This window comes from Notothenia rossii (assembly GCF_949606895.1).
Source record: "Notothenia rossii genome assembly, chromosome: 9".
In the NCBI taxonomy this organism is placed as follows: Eukaryota; Metazoa; Chordata; class Actinopteri; order Perciformes; family Nototheniidae; genus Notothenia; species Notothenia rossii.
Genome location: NC_136907.1, coordinates 55,087,669 through 55,101,889, shown reverse-complemented (window position 1 = coordinate 55,101,889; position 14,221 = coordinate 55,087,669). Strand labels below are relative to the sequence as shown.

Genomic DNA, 14,221 nt, shown 5'->3' with positions numbered 1-14,221 from the left:
CTGGATCAGTCTGTATCAGATCCGTTGCAGCCCCTTTTTAAGAGATTTGGGTATGAAGGAAAATAGAGAGGGTTGTGTTTTCTGACACTTGGTGACTTCCCTGGAACACCGGGGACACATATTCATGTATAAAAGACGTACAAAAGTGCATTTTGCATGGTATGTAACCTTTAAACAAATAGGCCCTGAACTACACATACACTGCACGCCTCGAGGACCCTGAGGGAAGATAGTGGCGACCTCTCCCTGGACACAAACTGTTTACCCCCCTCCCCTCTGGCAGCACGCGCTCCATCAGGAACTAAATCTCTTGCCACCTGAACAGTTTCTTCTCCTCTGCTACTGGCCAGATTAACAAGGAACAGGACCCCCATGGACACTGACTTTTGATCTACCCCAGAAGAACATTATGCATTACATTAATGCACATCACATCATGCGAACAACAGTTTTTTCTTTCTTTTGTAAATCCTGTACATGTTGTACATTTCTTCTCCATACTACCTAGTTTAAATCAGCACAGCTCTCCACTCTAAATACAGTATAGTATTTGTCATGTGTAAATACTGTTAATTTGTGAAACAATTATTTTTAAATAGCTGTCATAACAGTCCTATTTTGTTTTGCTACGTATTATTCTTTCTGTGTCTCTGTATGCACCACATATACTAAAGCAAATTCCTCTTATTGTTAAACCTAATTGATAATAAAACCGATTCTGTTTCTGAATCTTCACAAAGACTCTAGCGCCATCGTGTGTTGAATGTTTCGAATATACCAAAGACAACATCAAACATGATATAGTTCACATTCAAAACTACACCACAACAGCTTATAACATTCTACGAGATAAAATCGGAGTTTTACTTATCAGGACAGTAGATTTTGTGTAAAAAACGACAACAACGATAGTTTATTTTAACGAAATAGTTGCCACACAGGTTTAATTGCCTAAAATGCAGGCAAAGTGAAGCCGGAAGTAAGTGCAAGTGAATCCTCAGATAACCTCTCCACTCTCTGCTCATTCTGGCGTATTCTCGCGATACTATGCTAGATATTGATCCCGTCTTCGTGGCTGTAACGGTCCCATAACATCGCTCATAGTTGCAGCCTGAGGCACTATCAGTAGGAAATCAAAACTGCAACACGCAACAGCCGTGATATTTGTAGCGAAACGTTTCCTGGTAACTTTGCTCCGAGTAAATATCATTGGTTCTTGAGAAACTATTCCCCACGTTTTCTGTGGAATAAGGTAGGCTTTCTGATGTATTTTATGCCATTTCTTTTTTATTCTAGATATTTAAAAGTTTACAATATGTGTGGAGAATACAATATATGGTGTGTTTTATAACAGCAGTCTCGCCACTGTTTTGTAATAATTTCACACGTCAGTTACTCCTGAAAGAATTGCTCTTCGACTTACGTTACCACATTATTTTTGTTATAATAAGGACAAGAACGTCCTCGTGAATAGCAAAATCGTTATTAAAAATGTATTGTTTCATAATATTGTTCTGGTTATAAAACGTGTACTTAACTTCTTTAACAGTTTCGTCATTTACTATTGTGCATGCACTTTTAAAATTATGTGATTTATAATTGTTGAACCTGTTGGCGATAAATCATGATCACTTTTTGTCATATCTGTGTCATTGCACTTTGCACACCTAATGCTGAGTAACAGTGACTGGGTCAAATTCACTTGTGAAATAGCTCCTTTAGATTTCAAGTGAACTCTGGACAGTGGGTGCAATAACTCCCACTAACCATATTGCAATTCTTCTCAGCTCCAGTTGAATGAGGTCTATTGACCTTAAGTAGTCTTAGATTACATGGTGTATTTGATCTTAGTGCTTATTGTATGTCATGGTCCTTTCTTCCACAGGGAAAATGTCCTTGTCTGGCTGGGTGTGTTTAGTAACTGGTGCCTCCAGAGGCATTGGCCAGGGCATCGCCCTCCAGCTGTCTGAGGCAGGAGCCACAGTTTACATCACAGGGCGGCAGGAGGACACTCTCAAACAAACCGCTGCACAGGTGACAACTTGAGTATGCATTTCCAAAAAGGGCTGTATTAGAATGCTAGGCAGCGAGGCAAAAGTAATAGGAATTAACCCAACTCTTGCTGACATATGGTGCCATCAATTTGTGACCGATACGCCAAACCTTCCCTAAATGATGGTCCCTATACTATTGTGCACTCTTATATTCCCTAAACATCTAATATGCAGGCTACTGCTACGATATATTATGGTCAGCAACTCCAAATATCAGCCTGTAGACAAGGCAACAGTTTAAACAAACCACTAACTATGTTTTGAATTCTGGAGCAGCCATTTGTGTGTCGAGCACTAACTGAACGTTACTAAAACAAAACTGTGCTTGTTCAGAAACAACAACTGATAAGTTGCATCTTTATCGTCAGTTAGTGCCGCAAGTTCAACGTTTGTTTCCGTCATTGGCTGTCTAGAAATATTTATCTTTGTACATTACCATAGGTGGCTCTGCATTACCATTGTTAATCTTCAGGGCAACAATATTTAGTAAGTTTACACTGTCTAAGGTGACTATGTGCCCGGTCTTCTCTTATTGGTTAGCTGGCCAGCTTTGTTGTGATTGGTGAACCGCTTAGAGATGTCTTGCCCCTTAGCTTATCACTCGCTACCTAGGTTGGCGGATGACTTAGAAAACATTGCACCTGAAATATTGCAGTCAGGATAAGTATCCAATGTTCACAACGGATGTGTTTGTTTTCGACGCAGGTTAAGGAGAGGGGCGGAAACTGTGTGCCAGTTATCTGCGATTCCACGAATGATAAAGAAATTGAAGACCTGTTTGAGAGGATCAAGCGTGAGCAGAATGGCAGGCTGGATATCCTGGTCAACAATGCCTATGCTGGAGTGCAGGTAGGTGTACAAAACTGACATGAAACACCACTTCATGTGTCGTATGCTTGAACAAGAGACAATCTTGAATGGGATTGCAACCAATTGGATCGCGGTTGTAAAATAGTGGGAGCCTATGGCCTTTTTCTACTATGTATTTCTGGCATTCTTGCTGGAACGAAATCCATTTCAAACCAATCTTTCATTTTGATCCCAACATCACACCTGTACATTTCCGTGACTGCGTTATGCATGGTTATGACGACATTAGGGTGACAAACCTGCGCACAGACAGACTGAAAAACATCTGGCAAAGAACTCAAAACCAATTATGTGCTTATTCCCGCTATACTAGTTGTCACTATGACCGCATTTTACCCATGACACACACACAATAACAGCATCGCTGTAGCAGATGCCAAAAATGTGTGGAACACTTGACAACTTTAAACAGCACCAACCATAAAATGCCCACTATGTGACCTTTTTATCGGAACTTTAAAATGATGTGTTATTCCAGGCGATCTTCGGGAACATGGGGAAGAAGTTTTGGGAAACCGATCCAACCATTTGGGATTCCATAAACAATACAGGACTCAGGTAAGCTTTGTAGGTCTATTAGTCATATCCTCCAGTCTAGTGACAATTTCCCGGACATCAGCTGTTACTCAATGTGTTTGTGTCTCTTATTCGTTGTGAGTTCAGCATTAATGTATTGCCAGTAGAAGCTCAGAAAATATACAAAGTGTGATTCAAAAATGTTTTGATTGATTCTTATTCATTTCATCATTTATCTGGCAGAGGACACTATTTCTTCTCAGTTCATGCATCCCGGATGATGGTGGCTCAAGGTCAGGGTTTGATCGTCACCATTTCTTCCATGGGCGGGCTGCGGTATCTCTTCAATGTGCCATACGGTGTTGGTAAAGCAGCAGTAAGTTCTCATTTAGACCTAGATTATGTTAACATAAATACATCGGCTGTGTAAATTGGTCAGTGTCATAAAAAACGATTTCGGTATTGTGGTTCGTTTCCAGTGTGACAGGTTGGCAGCAGACATGGCTGTTGAGCTGAAAAGTAGGGGAGTGGCTTCTGTCAGTCTGTGGCCCGGAGCGGTACAAACAGAGTTGGTTTCTCAGCTCATATTGGAGAAAGAAACCCCAGAGGGTGCAGATTCCAAGGTAGACTCTTTAAAGCAAATCGTTGGTATGCCAATCCATATTGGCTTCTTTGAGATTTTTTAAATATCTGTATTCTATTTTGCTCAAAGATCAAAGATGTATTTACCAATGCAGAAACTACAGAATTGAGTGGGATGTGCATTGTCAACCTGGCAAAAGGTAGGACAATATCAGATGGTACATATGAGATAAGGAACGCTGTGCATATATCATATTTGCTGTAACATGCATTCTTGAAAACATTTACTGGTGCGACTGATTTGGTTTTAGTTTTGTTCATTTGTATACTTTTGGTTTCTTTCCTGCCTGAAAGATAAAAGCCTGATGTCTCTGAGTGGGAAAGTACTCCTCACATGTGACCTGGCAAGACGCTATGGGTTTCAAGATGTTGATGGTAAGTTTGTATCAGCTGTGTTATTTCTTATTTGAACTTACTTTGACATAAAGCCCCCTGATTATAACAAATTGTTCCTCTGTTTATTTCCAGGAAGGAGTGTAACTGATTACACTTCCCTAAAATTCCTCCTGACCAAGGTCCCATATCTCTCGTGGCTGTCAGTCGTTACACCTTCATTCCTACACCTGCCACGCTTTGTGCTCACCCTGGCTAGTAACCGGTTCTAAACATTTCCTATATCTGTACTGAAGTCACAGTATAATGTTTCCATTACATACAACTGCAAGCTCCCAGCTAACAGGAGTTATTTTTGTCACTATGTAGAAATATAAATGTACTCTTACTTGATTAATGCAATGAAGGTATTTCTATGAAGTTTGAGGTAGATATGAAGAACACTCAAGCATATTTCCTGAATTGACACTATTGTCAGTTTTGGGTGAAGGCAAAAAAAAAAAAAAGAAGTGAAATCATTATCATTTCTAAGTATGTATTTTTTAAAGAGGTATACAAAACCCTAACTATATAACGATTATATTTACTATAAAGACATGTACATGTATAAATGTATTTTTTTTTGTTTATTATACTGACAACAATATTTTTTAGCATTTCATTGTTATATTTCAATTAAATGTTTAAACGTTTAACACTACTTTTACTACAACTACGTATTTGACCACCTTATAACAAGTGATTCAATAAAGATTTTGAAACAGTCTGTAATCTTCTATAATCAAGAAGAAATAATGAGCGAAATGTACTGACTGACATATTTATAATACAGTTGCCTTCTTTTCACTGACAGAATATCATGTCTGAAGCTGATATGAATTCAGCATCTTGCTCAAGGACACATTATCACTGGACGAGGGTTGATTGTTTGATTATATCTTGTGCATAAAACAACAAAAATCCAACTTCCTAATCGTTGTTTTGGTGATACATTAGGAATTGATACAGAGCAATACCCATGGTTGTAAAGATACATATTACAAGTCCCCCAGTACAACTTTAAATGGTTCTACTGATTTAAATGTTAACATTATGTTTATTCTTTTACCAAACTGTTCCATTTCATTTTCTAAAAGGTATATTTCTCAATAATTTAAATGCTTTAGTGAATTGTTGGCTCAAAAGTAGCCCACATTTCCAGAATATGAGAAATATTAGTCCCCGGCCGGAAGTCCCCGGAGTTGGAGACTGGCTTCTACTGAAGCCTTCCGAGTAAATTGCCAGAACGGCGACACGACACCTCCTCATCTCCACCGCTCACATGTTTTCTTTTATGTTGCCATAAGTTAGTCTCTCTGCGTTTCTGCGCTGGGCTAATACTAATAATGCTAATGCGAGGTTAACAAAACTTTTTTTGAGTTTTACGGGGCGTAGTTTGCATTCCGCCCAGCTAATTAGACATAGGAACCTTTTTCTCCCACGAAAGTACCTGCTCTCTAGCAGGGACGGAAAAGGGAGTAAAAAGGTTCTGATGAACTCATTTTTAGTTCCGGCTCTTTTTGGTGTGAACGCGACATTTCGGAAATATATCGGAACTAAAGTGGGAAAAGTACTGTGGTGTGAACGCGCCTAATTGATTCTTTCCACTTGGCTACTGTTTCTACTTTAAACAAATAGGCCCTGAACTACATATACACTGCACGCCTCGAGGACCCTGAGGGAAGATAGTGGCGACCCCTCCCTGGACACAAACTGTTTACCCCCCTCCCCTCTGGCATTTGCTGTAGATATGCTTATCCAAACCATATATTTTTGGCACTACTGTCCAGAGGTCCTATAAGAATGGGATTGGCAGGAGGGGGGGCAGAGCTGTCTTTCAAGGGCACTCTTAACCTATCACCAAATTTAACTGGCACAACAAAACAACAGGGAACAGAACTATGTTATACCTAAGAGACTTGACAAAACCTTTTCCAACGACTGACCTCACTTTTATGCAAAAATATTTATGCCAGACAAGGTAATATTACACATACTAATGTGTCAGCATAGATTTGGAACAACAAAATGGAACCATAATTAGTTACACATTAAAGCAGAGAAATACATTCCTCTGGATCAGTTCCTTCATTAATATGTTTCAGATTCATATCGGCTATGTAAATGACTGCATGTGCAGCATAGTGTTAGAAAAGTGAACTATTACCAGTGCATGTTCTTTTATGGTAATACAACAGCAACCCCAACATGCGGGGAAGACCCCAAAAATGCAGAGTTTCCTCCGTATCAAAGGCACCCTTATTGATTCATTCTACTTGGCTACTGTTAAACAAATAGGCCCTGATATATACACTGCACGCCCTGGGGACCCTGAGGGAAGATAGTGGCGAACCCTCCCTGGACACAAACTGTTTACCCCCCTCCCCTCTGGCAGGACGCGCTCCATCAGGAACAAAATCTCTTGCCACCTGAACAGTTTCTTCCCCTCTGCTACTGGCCTGATTAACAAGGAAGAGGACCCCCATGGACACTGACTTTTGATCTACCCCAGAAGAACATTATGCATTACATTAATGCACATCACATCATGCTAACAGTTTTTTTTTTCCTTTTGTAAATCCTGTACATGTTGTACATTTCTTCTCCATACTACCTAGTTTAAATCAGCACAGCTCTCCACTCTAAATACAGTATAGTATTTGTCAATACTGTTAATTTGTTAAACAATTATTTTTAACTAGCTGTCATAACAGTCCTATTTTGTTTAGCTACGTATTGTTCTTTCTGTGTCTCTGTATGCACCACATATACTAAAGCAAATTCCTCTTATTGTTAAACCTAATTGATAATAAAACCGATTCTGTTTCTGAATCTTCACAAAGACTCTAGCGCCATCGTGTGTTGAATGTTTCAAATATACCAAAGACAACATCAAACATGATATAGTTCACATTCAAAACTACACCACAACAGCCTATAACAGTCTACGAGATAAAATCGGAGTTTTACTTATCAGGACAGTAGATTTTGTGTAAAACACGACAACAACGATAGTTTATTTTTAACGAAATAGTTGCCACACAGGTTTAATTGCCTAAAATGCAGGCAAAGTGAAGCCGGAAGTAAGTGCAAGTTAATCCTCAGATAACCTCTCCACTCTCTGCTCATTCTGGCGTATTCTCGCGATACTATGCTAGATATTGATCCCGTCTTCGTGGCTGTAACTGTCCCATAACATCGCTCATAGTTGCAGCCTGAGGCACTATCAGTAGGAAATCAAAACTGCAACACACAACAGCTGTGATATTTGTAGCGAAACGTTTCCTGGTAACTTTGCTCCGAGTAAATATCATTGGTTCTTGAGAAACTATTCCCCACGTTTTCTGTGGAATAAGGTAGGCTTTCTGATGTATTTTATGCCATTTCTTTTTTATTCTAGAGATTTAAAAGTTTACAATATGTGTGGAGAATACAAATATGGTGTGTGTTATAACAGCATCCTCGCCACTGTTTTTTAATCATTTCGACGACACGTCAGTTTCTCCTGAAAGAATTGCTCTTCGACTTACGTTATCACATTATTTTTGTTATAAGGACAAGAACGTCCTCGTGAATAGCAAAATCGTTATTAAAAATGTATTGTTTCATAATATTGTTCTGGTTATGAAACGTGGACTTACCTTATTTAACAGTTTCGTCATTTACTATTGTGCATGCACTTTTAAAATTATGTGATTTATAATTGTTGAACCTGTTGCCGATAAATCATGATCACTTTGTGTCATATCTTTGTCAGTGCACTTTGCACACCTAATGCTGAGTAACAGCGACTGGGTCAAATTCACTTGTGAAATAGCTCCTTTAGACTTCAAGTGAACTCTGGACACTGGGTGCAATAACTCCCACTAACCATGTTGCAATTCTTCTAAGCTCCAGTTGACCTCTGGTCATATTTAAATGAGGTATAGTAACCTTAAGTAGTCTTAGATTACATGGTGTATTTGAGCTTAGTGCTTATTGTATGCCATGGTCCTTTCTCCGACAGGGAAAATGTCCTTGTCTGGCTGGGTGTGTTTAGTAACTGGTGCCTCCAGAGGCATTGGCCGGGGCATCGCCCTCCAGCTGTCTGAGGCAGGAGCCACAGTCTACATCACAGGACGGCAGGAGGACACTCTCAAACAAACCGCTGCACAGGTGACAACTTGAGCATGCATTTCCAAAAAGGGCTGTATTAGAAAGCTAGGCAGCGAGGCAAAAGTAATAGGCATTAACCCAACTCTTGCTAACATATGGTGCCATCAATTTGTTACCCATAGGCCAAACCTTCCCTAAATGATGGTCCCTATAGTATAGTATAGTATTAGTTTATTTGTCCCCGAGGGGAAAATGGGTTGCAGCACATCACAAAGGCATTTAAAAAAGATAAGACAATACATCACTGACAACAACATAGACACAGATTAAAACAAACAGACATAAGAAAACCAGATATCGGCAGACATGACAAGGGGCCTATAGGCCCTCATTTGCGAAATAGGGGGGGCAGGGCCAGACCAGCTGGGTAAACAGTGCGTCCTAGCCATCATTTATTCAGGAGTTTGATGGCTTGTGGGACGAAAGACAGCCTAGGTCTGTTCTTTTTTAAATAAGGGGCACGATATCTCCGCCCGGATGGCAACAGTTCAAAGTAAGAGGCAAGAGGGTGCCTCAGGTCACTCACAATATTGTGTGCCAATTTTAAAACTCTGTCCTTGTATAAGCATTCTATATTAGCAAATGAGATTCCTGTACATTTAATGGACAATGTTATGGCCCTCCTGACTGACTTTTTCTGTGCCTCAGTTGCGTTGCCGAACCAGCATATAATGCCGAAGGAGAGCACACTTTCGATAAAAGCATGATAAAACATCTTCACCATTCTGTTGCCGACATTAAAAGACAATCATTTACGTAAAAAAAACATTCTTTGTTGAGACTTAGCATTTATTTTCTCAGACCAAACATCCCATCTGAGCTTGTGGTCAAGCACGACACCAAGATATTTGTACTCAGTGACACATTGAATGGGCTCGCTATTTATACTATATATATTATACAATATACTATTGTGCACTCTGATATTCCCAAAACATCTAAAATGCAGGCTACTGCTATGATATATTATGGTCAGCAACTCCAAATATCAGCCTGTAGACAAGGCAACAGTTCAAACAAACCACTAACTATGTTTTGAATTCTGGAGCAGCCATTTGTGTGTCGAGCACTAACTGAACGTTACTAAAACAAACCGTGCTTGTTCAGAAACAACAACTGATAAGTTGCATCTTTATCGTCAGTTAGTGCCGCAAGTTCAACGTTTGTTTCCGTCATTGGCTGTCTAGAAATATTTATGTTTGTACATTACCATAGGTGGCTCTGCATTACCATTGTTAATCTTCAGGGCAACAATATTTAGTAAGTTTACACTGTCTAAGGCAGGGGTGCCCACACTTTTTTGGCTGGTGAGCTACTTTTGAAATGACCAGCTAACCGAGGTCTACCAACCAAAAATAAAAACCCAAATTGCAAGGGTTGCTGAATAACACGTTTTATTTTTACATGGGATAACTACAATAGGTCTGCAACAAACGACTAATTTGATCATCGATTAATCTATAGATTAATGAAACGATTAATCGACTATTCGGACTACTACTGTGTGCCTTGCACAATTTCTCAAACGCTCTTATTTAGCCATCAACTTTTAGATTTAGTTTGAGGTTGTTTTAGGCATGTGGAAACTAACAATGATGACAATAAAGATGAATACTTGATTCAAAAATACATATATTATTAAATTAACTTAACAAATTGTGAACAAAATTAACATTGCTTTTTATTTGAATTAAATAAATAATATTTCACATCAAAAGAAACAACAATGTTTTAACAAATCTTATTAAATAATCTGATGACAGAACTGGAAACAGAATAGCTGAAACTTTAACAAAATAAATAACTCAGTTACCTCTAATCATTAACCCATGTTTGTATAATGTAGTTAACTCCGTGTGTTGCTGCTAGCATACATAACACCTGACGTGGAAATGTTACTCGTGGATGGGGCTACAGAGCTACTCGAAAGACAGTCGAACCCGGTGCATTCCTCCGTCTGAATGTGGTGCACTTTTGCTAAATGTTTAGACAAATTGCTCGTGTTACCGCCCTTACATGCTAAACACTTTTGGTGACGAGCATTGTCCACCTCAAGACGGGAAACATGTAACCACACCTTGGAGCGCTTCTCTCCACCATCTCCTCCGTGTGTTGCTGCATGTAGCAGATGCGTGTGTGTAAACTGCCCCGCCCCCTTGCAAACAGACGGGAGAGAGAGAGATCTCTTCTGGATTGGAAAGATAGAAAATACACCGACCATAGACGCATTTGTTTGTCTTTTTGCATGTTAGAAACGAGTTGGCGACACTAAGACTAAGAGATAATGTTTGTGTAGCAATAATACATGACCTTTCTCTTTCTCAACTCGCTACTCGGAGGGAAGTCGCTGTCATATGCCTTGTGAACACTCCGATAATGCCTCTCCACGTTACCTTTCTTTGGCAGAGCGACGCTTGCTTTACAAATAAGGCAAATAACCTTTGAATATGACATCACAAAAAAAGATTCTCCCTCCCATTCTGTGTGGAAGTGGTATGTCTTTAGGTTTTTGCTCGTTCCCGCACTCATTTTGTTGTTTGTCTCTCCCGGCACTTGACTGATTTTGTATCGCTTTGCATTCTGTGTTAACAGACTGGAAAGCAATAGGTCGCTTTTTCTGTCAATCAAGTCAACTCCTGAATTAAGTGGCAGGGAGGCCAAAGGAGGAGGGATCAAAACCTGTTTTGTCTATTTTAACGGAGCTGGATTTTTTTAAATATTTGAATGACTCGCGATCTACCAGCATTGCCGGTCGACCGCGGTCGACGTACTGGGCACCTCTGGAAGGTGACTATGTGCCCGGTCTTCTCTTATTGGTTAGCTGGCCAGCTTTGTTGTGATTGGTCAACCGCTTAGAGATGTCTTGCCCCTTAGCTTATCACTTGCTACCTAGGCTGGCGGATGACTTAGAAAACATTGCACCTGAAATATTGCAGTCAGGATAAGTATCCAATGTTCACAACGGATGTGTTTGTTTTCGACACAGGTTAAGGAGAGGGGCGGAAACTGTGTGCCAGTTATCTGCGATTCCACGAATGATAAAGAAATTGAAGACCTGTTTGAGAGGATCAAGCTTGAGCAGAATGGCAGGCTGGATATCCTGGTCAACAATGCCTATGCTGGAGTGCAGGTAGGTGTACAAAACTGACATGAAACACCACTTCATGTGTCGTATACTTGAACAAGAGACAATCTTGAATGGGATCACAACAAATTGGATCACGGTTGTAAAATAGTGGGAGCCTATGGCCTTTTTCTACTATGTATTTCTGGCGTTCTTGCTGGAACGAAATCCATTTCAAACAAATCTTTCATTTTGATCCCAACATCACACCTGTACATTTCCGTGACTGTGTCATGCATGGTTATGACGACATTAGGGTGACAAACCTGCGCACAGAAAGACTGAAAAACATCTGGCAAAGAACTCAAAACCAATTATGTGGTTATTCCCGCTATACTAGTTGTCACTATGACCGCATTTTACTCATGACACACACACAATACCAGCGTCGCTGTAGCAGATCCCAAAAACGTGTGGAACACTTGACAACTTTAAACAGCACCAACCATAAAATGCCCACTATGTGATCTTTTTATCGGAACTTTAAAATGATGTGACATTCCAGGCGATCTTCGGGAACATGGGGAAGAAGTTTTGGGAAACCGATCCAACCATTTGGGATTCCATAAACAATACAGGACTCAGGTAAGCTTTGTAGGTCTATTAGTCATATCCTCCAGTCTAGTGACAATTTCCCGGACATCAGCTGTTACTCAATGTGTTTGTGTCTCTTATTCGTTGTGAGTTCAGCATTAATGTATTGTCAGTAGAAGCTCAGAAAATATACAAAGTGTGATTCAAAAATGTTTTGATTGATTCTTATTCATTTCATCATTTATCTGGCAGAGGACACTATTTCTTCTCAGTTCATGCATCCCGGATGATGGTGGCTCAAGGTCAGGGTTTGATCGTCACCATTTCTTCCATGGGCGGGCTGCGGTATCTCTTCAATGTGCCGTACGGTGTTGGTAAAGCAGCTGTAAGTTCTAATTTAGACCTAGATTATGTTAACATAAATACATCTGCTGTGTAAATTGGTCAGTGTCATAAAAAACGATTTTGGTATTGTGGTTCGTTTCCAGTGTGACAGGTTGGCAGCAGACATGGCTGTTGAGCTGAAAAGTAGGGGAGTGGCTTCTGTCAGTCTGTGGCCCGGAGCGGTACAAACAGAGTTGGTTTCTCAGCTCATATTGGAGAAAGAAACCCCAGAGGGTGCAGATTCCAAGGTAGACTCTTTAAAGCAAATCGTTGGTATGCCAATCCATATTGGCTTCTTTGAGATTTTTTAAATATCTGTATTCTATTTTGCTCAAAGCTCAAAGATGCATTTACCAATGGAGAAACTACAGAATTGAGTGGGATGTGCATTGTCAACCTGGCAAAAGGTAGGACAATATCAGATGGTACATATGAGATAAGGAACGCTGTGCATATATCATATTTGCTGTAACATGCATTCTTGAAAACATTTACTGGTGCGACTGATTTGGTTTTAGTTTTGTTAATTTGCATACTTTTGGTTTCTTTCCTGCCTGAAAGATAAAAGCCTGATGTCTCTGAGTGGGAAAGTACTGCTCACATGTGACCTGGCAAGACGCTATGGGTTTCAAGATGTTGATGGTAAGTTTGTATCAGCTGTGTTATTTTTTATTTGAACTTACTTTGACATAAAGCCCCCTGATTATAACAAATTGTTCCTCTGTTTATTTCCAGGAAGGAGTGTAACTGATTACACTTCCCTAAAATTCCTCCTGACCCAGGTCCCATATCTCTCGTGGCTGTCAGTCGTTACACCTTCATTCCTACACCTGCCACGCTTTGTGCTCACCCTGGCTAGTAACCGGTTCTAAACATTTCCTATATCTGTACTGAAGTCACAGTATAATGTTTCCATTACATACAACTGCAATCTCCCAGCTAACAGGAGTTATTTTTGTCACTATGTAGAAATATAAATGTACTCTTACTTGATTAATGCAATGAAGGTATTTCTATGAAGTTTGAGGTAGATATGAAGAACACTCAAGCATATTTCCTGAATTGACACTATTGTCAGTTTTGGGTGAAGGCAAAAAAGAAAAGAAAATGTGAAATCATTATCATTTCTAAGTATGTATTTTTTAAAGAGGTATACAAAACCCTAACTATATAACGATTATATTTACTATAAAGACATTTACATGTATAAAAGTATTTTTTTGTGGTTATTATACTGACAACAATATTTTTTAGCATTTGATTGTTATATTTCAATTAAATGTTTAAACGTTTAACACTACTTTTACTACAACTACGTATTTGACCACCTTATAACAACTGATTCAATAAAGATATTTCATTTTCTGTTGTTTTCTTTTCCCATTCCTTATTGTGAAATATCATACCAATCGCATGTTCAAACTGATGTGACCAATTTAAAAAAGACATCTTTCATAAAAATGGTTAAACCCCTTCAGATTTTGAAACCGTCTGTAATCTTCTATAATCAAGCAGAAATAATGAGCGAAATGTACTGACTGACATATTTATAATACAGTTGCCTTCTTTT

General features: G+C 39.4%; 2 protein-coding genes across 2 annotated transcripts; both read left to right on the top strand.

The window, feature by feature from the left end:
- Nucleotides 1–1,063: 1,063 nt before the first annotated feature.
- Nucleotides 1,064–5,181, top strand: LOC307019583 (dehydrogenase/reductase SDR family member 1-like). The gene is made up of 9 exons (XM_079650591.1): nucleotides 1,064–1,252; nucleotides 1,886–2,034; nucleotides 2,760–2,903; nucleotides 3,403–3,482; nucleotides 3,684–3,816; nucleotides 3,920–4,063; nucleotides 4,153–4,222; nucleotides 4,377–4,457; nucleotides 4,551–5,181. Exons 2-9 carry the CDS (start codon nucleotides 1,891–1,893, stop codon nucleotides 4,685–4,687), a joined length of 933 nt encoding a protein of 310 aa, XP_079506717.1. The 5' UTR covers nucleotides 1,064–1,252; nucleotides 1,886–1,890; the 3' UTR covers nucleotides 4,688–5,181.
- A 2,449-nt stretch (nucleotides 5,182–7,630) lies between these two features.
- On the top strand, nucleotides 7,631–14,016 carry dhrs1 (dehydrogenase/reductase (SDR family) member 1). The gene is made up of 9 exons (XM_079650432.1): nucleotides 7,631–7,810; nucleotides 8,461–8,609; nucleotides 11,596–11,739; nucleotides 12,239–12,318; nucleotides 12,520–12,652; nucleotides 12,756–12,899; nucleotides 12,989–13,058; nucleotides 13,213–13,293; nucleotides 13,387–14,016. The coding sequence occupies exons 2-9, from the start codon at nucleotides 8,466–8,468 to the stop codon at nucleotides 13,521–13,523; spliced, it is 933 nt and encodes a 310-aa protein (XP_079506558.1). The 5' UTR covers nucleotides 7,631–7,810; nucleotides 8,461–8,465; the 3' UTR covers nucleotides 13,524–14,016.
- The last annotated feature ends 205 nt before the right edge of the window (nucleotides 14,017–14,221 follow it).

Excerpts from the sequence above, each read along its gene's own strand:
- LOC307019583 (XM_079650591.1), top strand. The coding sequence starts at position 1,891 with ATGTCCTTGTCTGGCTGGGTGTGTTTAGTAACTGGTGCCTCCAGAGGC. Across the intron at positions 2,904-3,402 it reads ATGCCTATGCTGGAGTGCAG|GCGATCTTCGGGAACATGGG; the intron begins GTAGGTGTACAA and ends GTGTTATTCCAG. Across the intron at positions 3,483-3,683 it reads ATAAACAATACAGGACTCAG|AGGACACTATTTCTTCTCAG; the intron begins GTAAGCTTTGTA and ends TTTATCTGGCAG.
- dhrs1 (XM_079650432.1), top strand. The coding sequence starts at position 8,466 with ATGTCCTTGTCTGGCTGGGTGTGTTTAGTAACTGGTGCCTCCAGAGGC. Across the intron at positions 8,610-11,595 it reads TCAAACAAACCGCTGCACAG|GTTAAGGAGAGGGGCGGAAA; the intron begins GTGACAACTTGA and ends TTTTCGACACAG. Across the intron at positions 11,740-12,238 it reads ATGCCTATGCTGGAGTGCAG|GCGATCTTCGGGAACATGGG; the intron begins GTAGGTGTACAA and ends GTGACATTCCAG.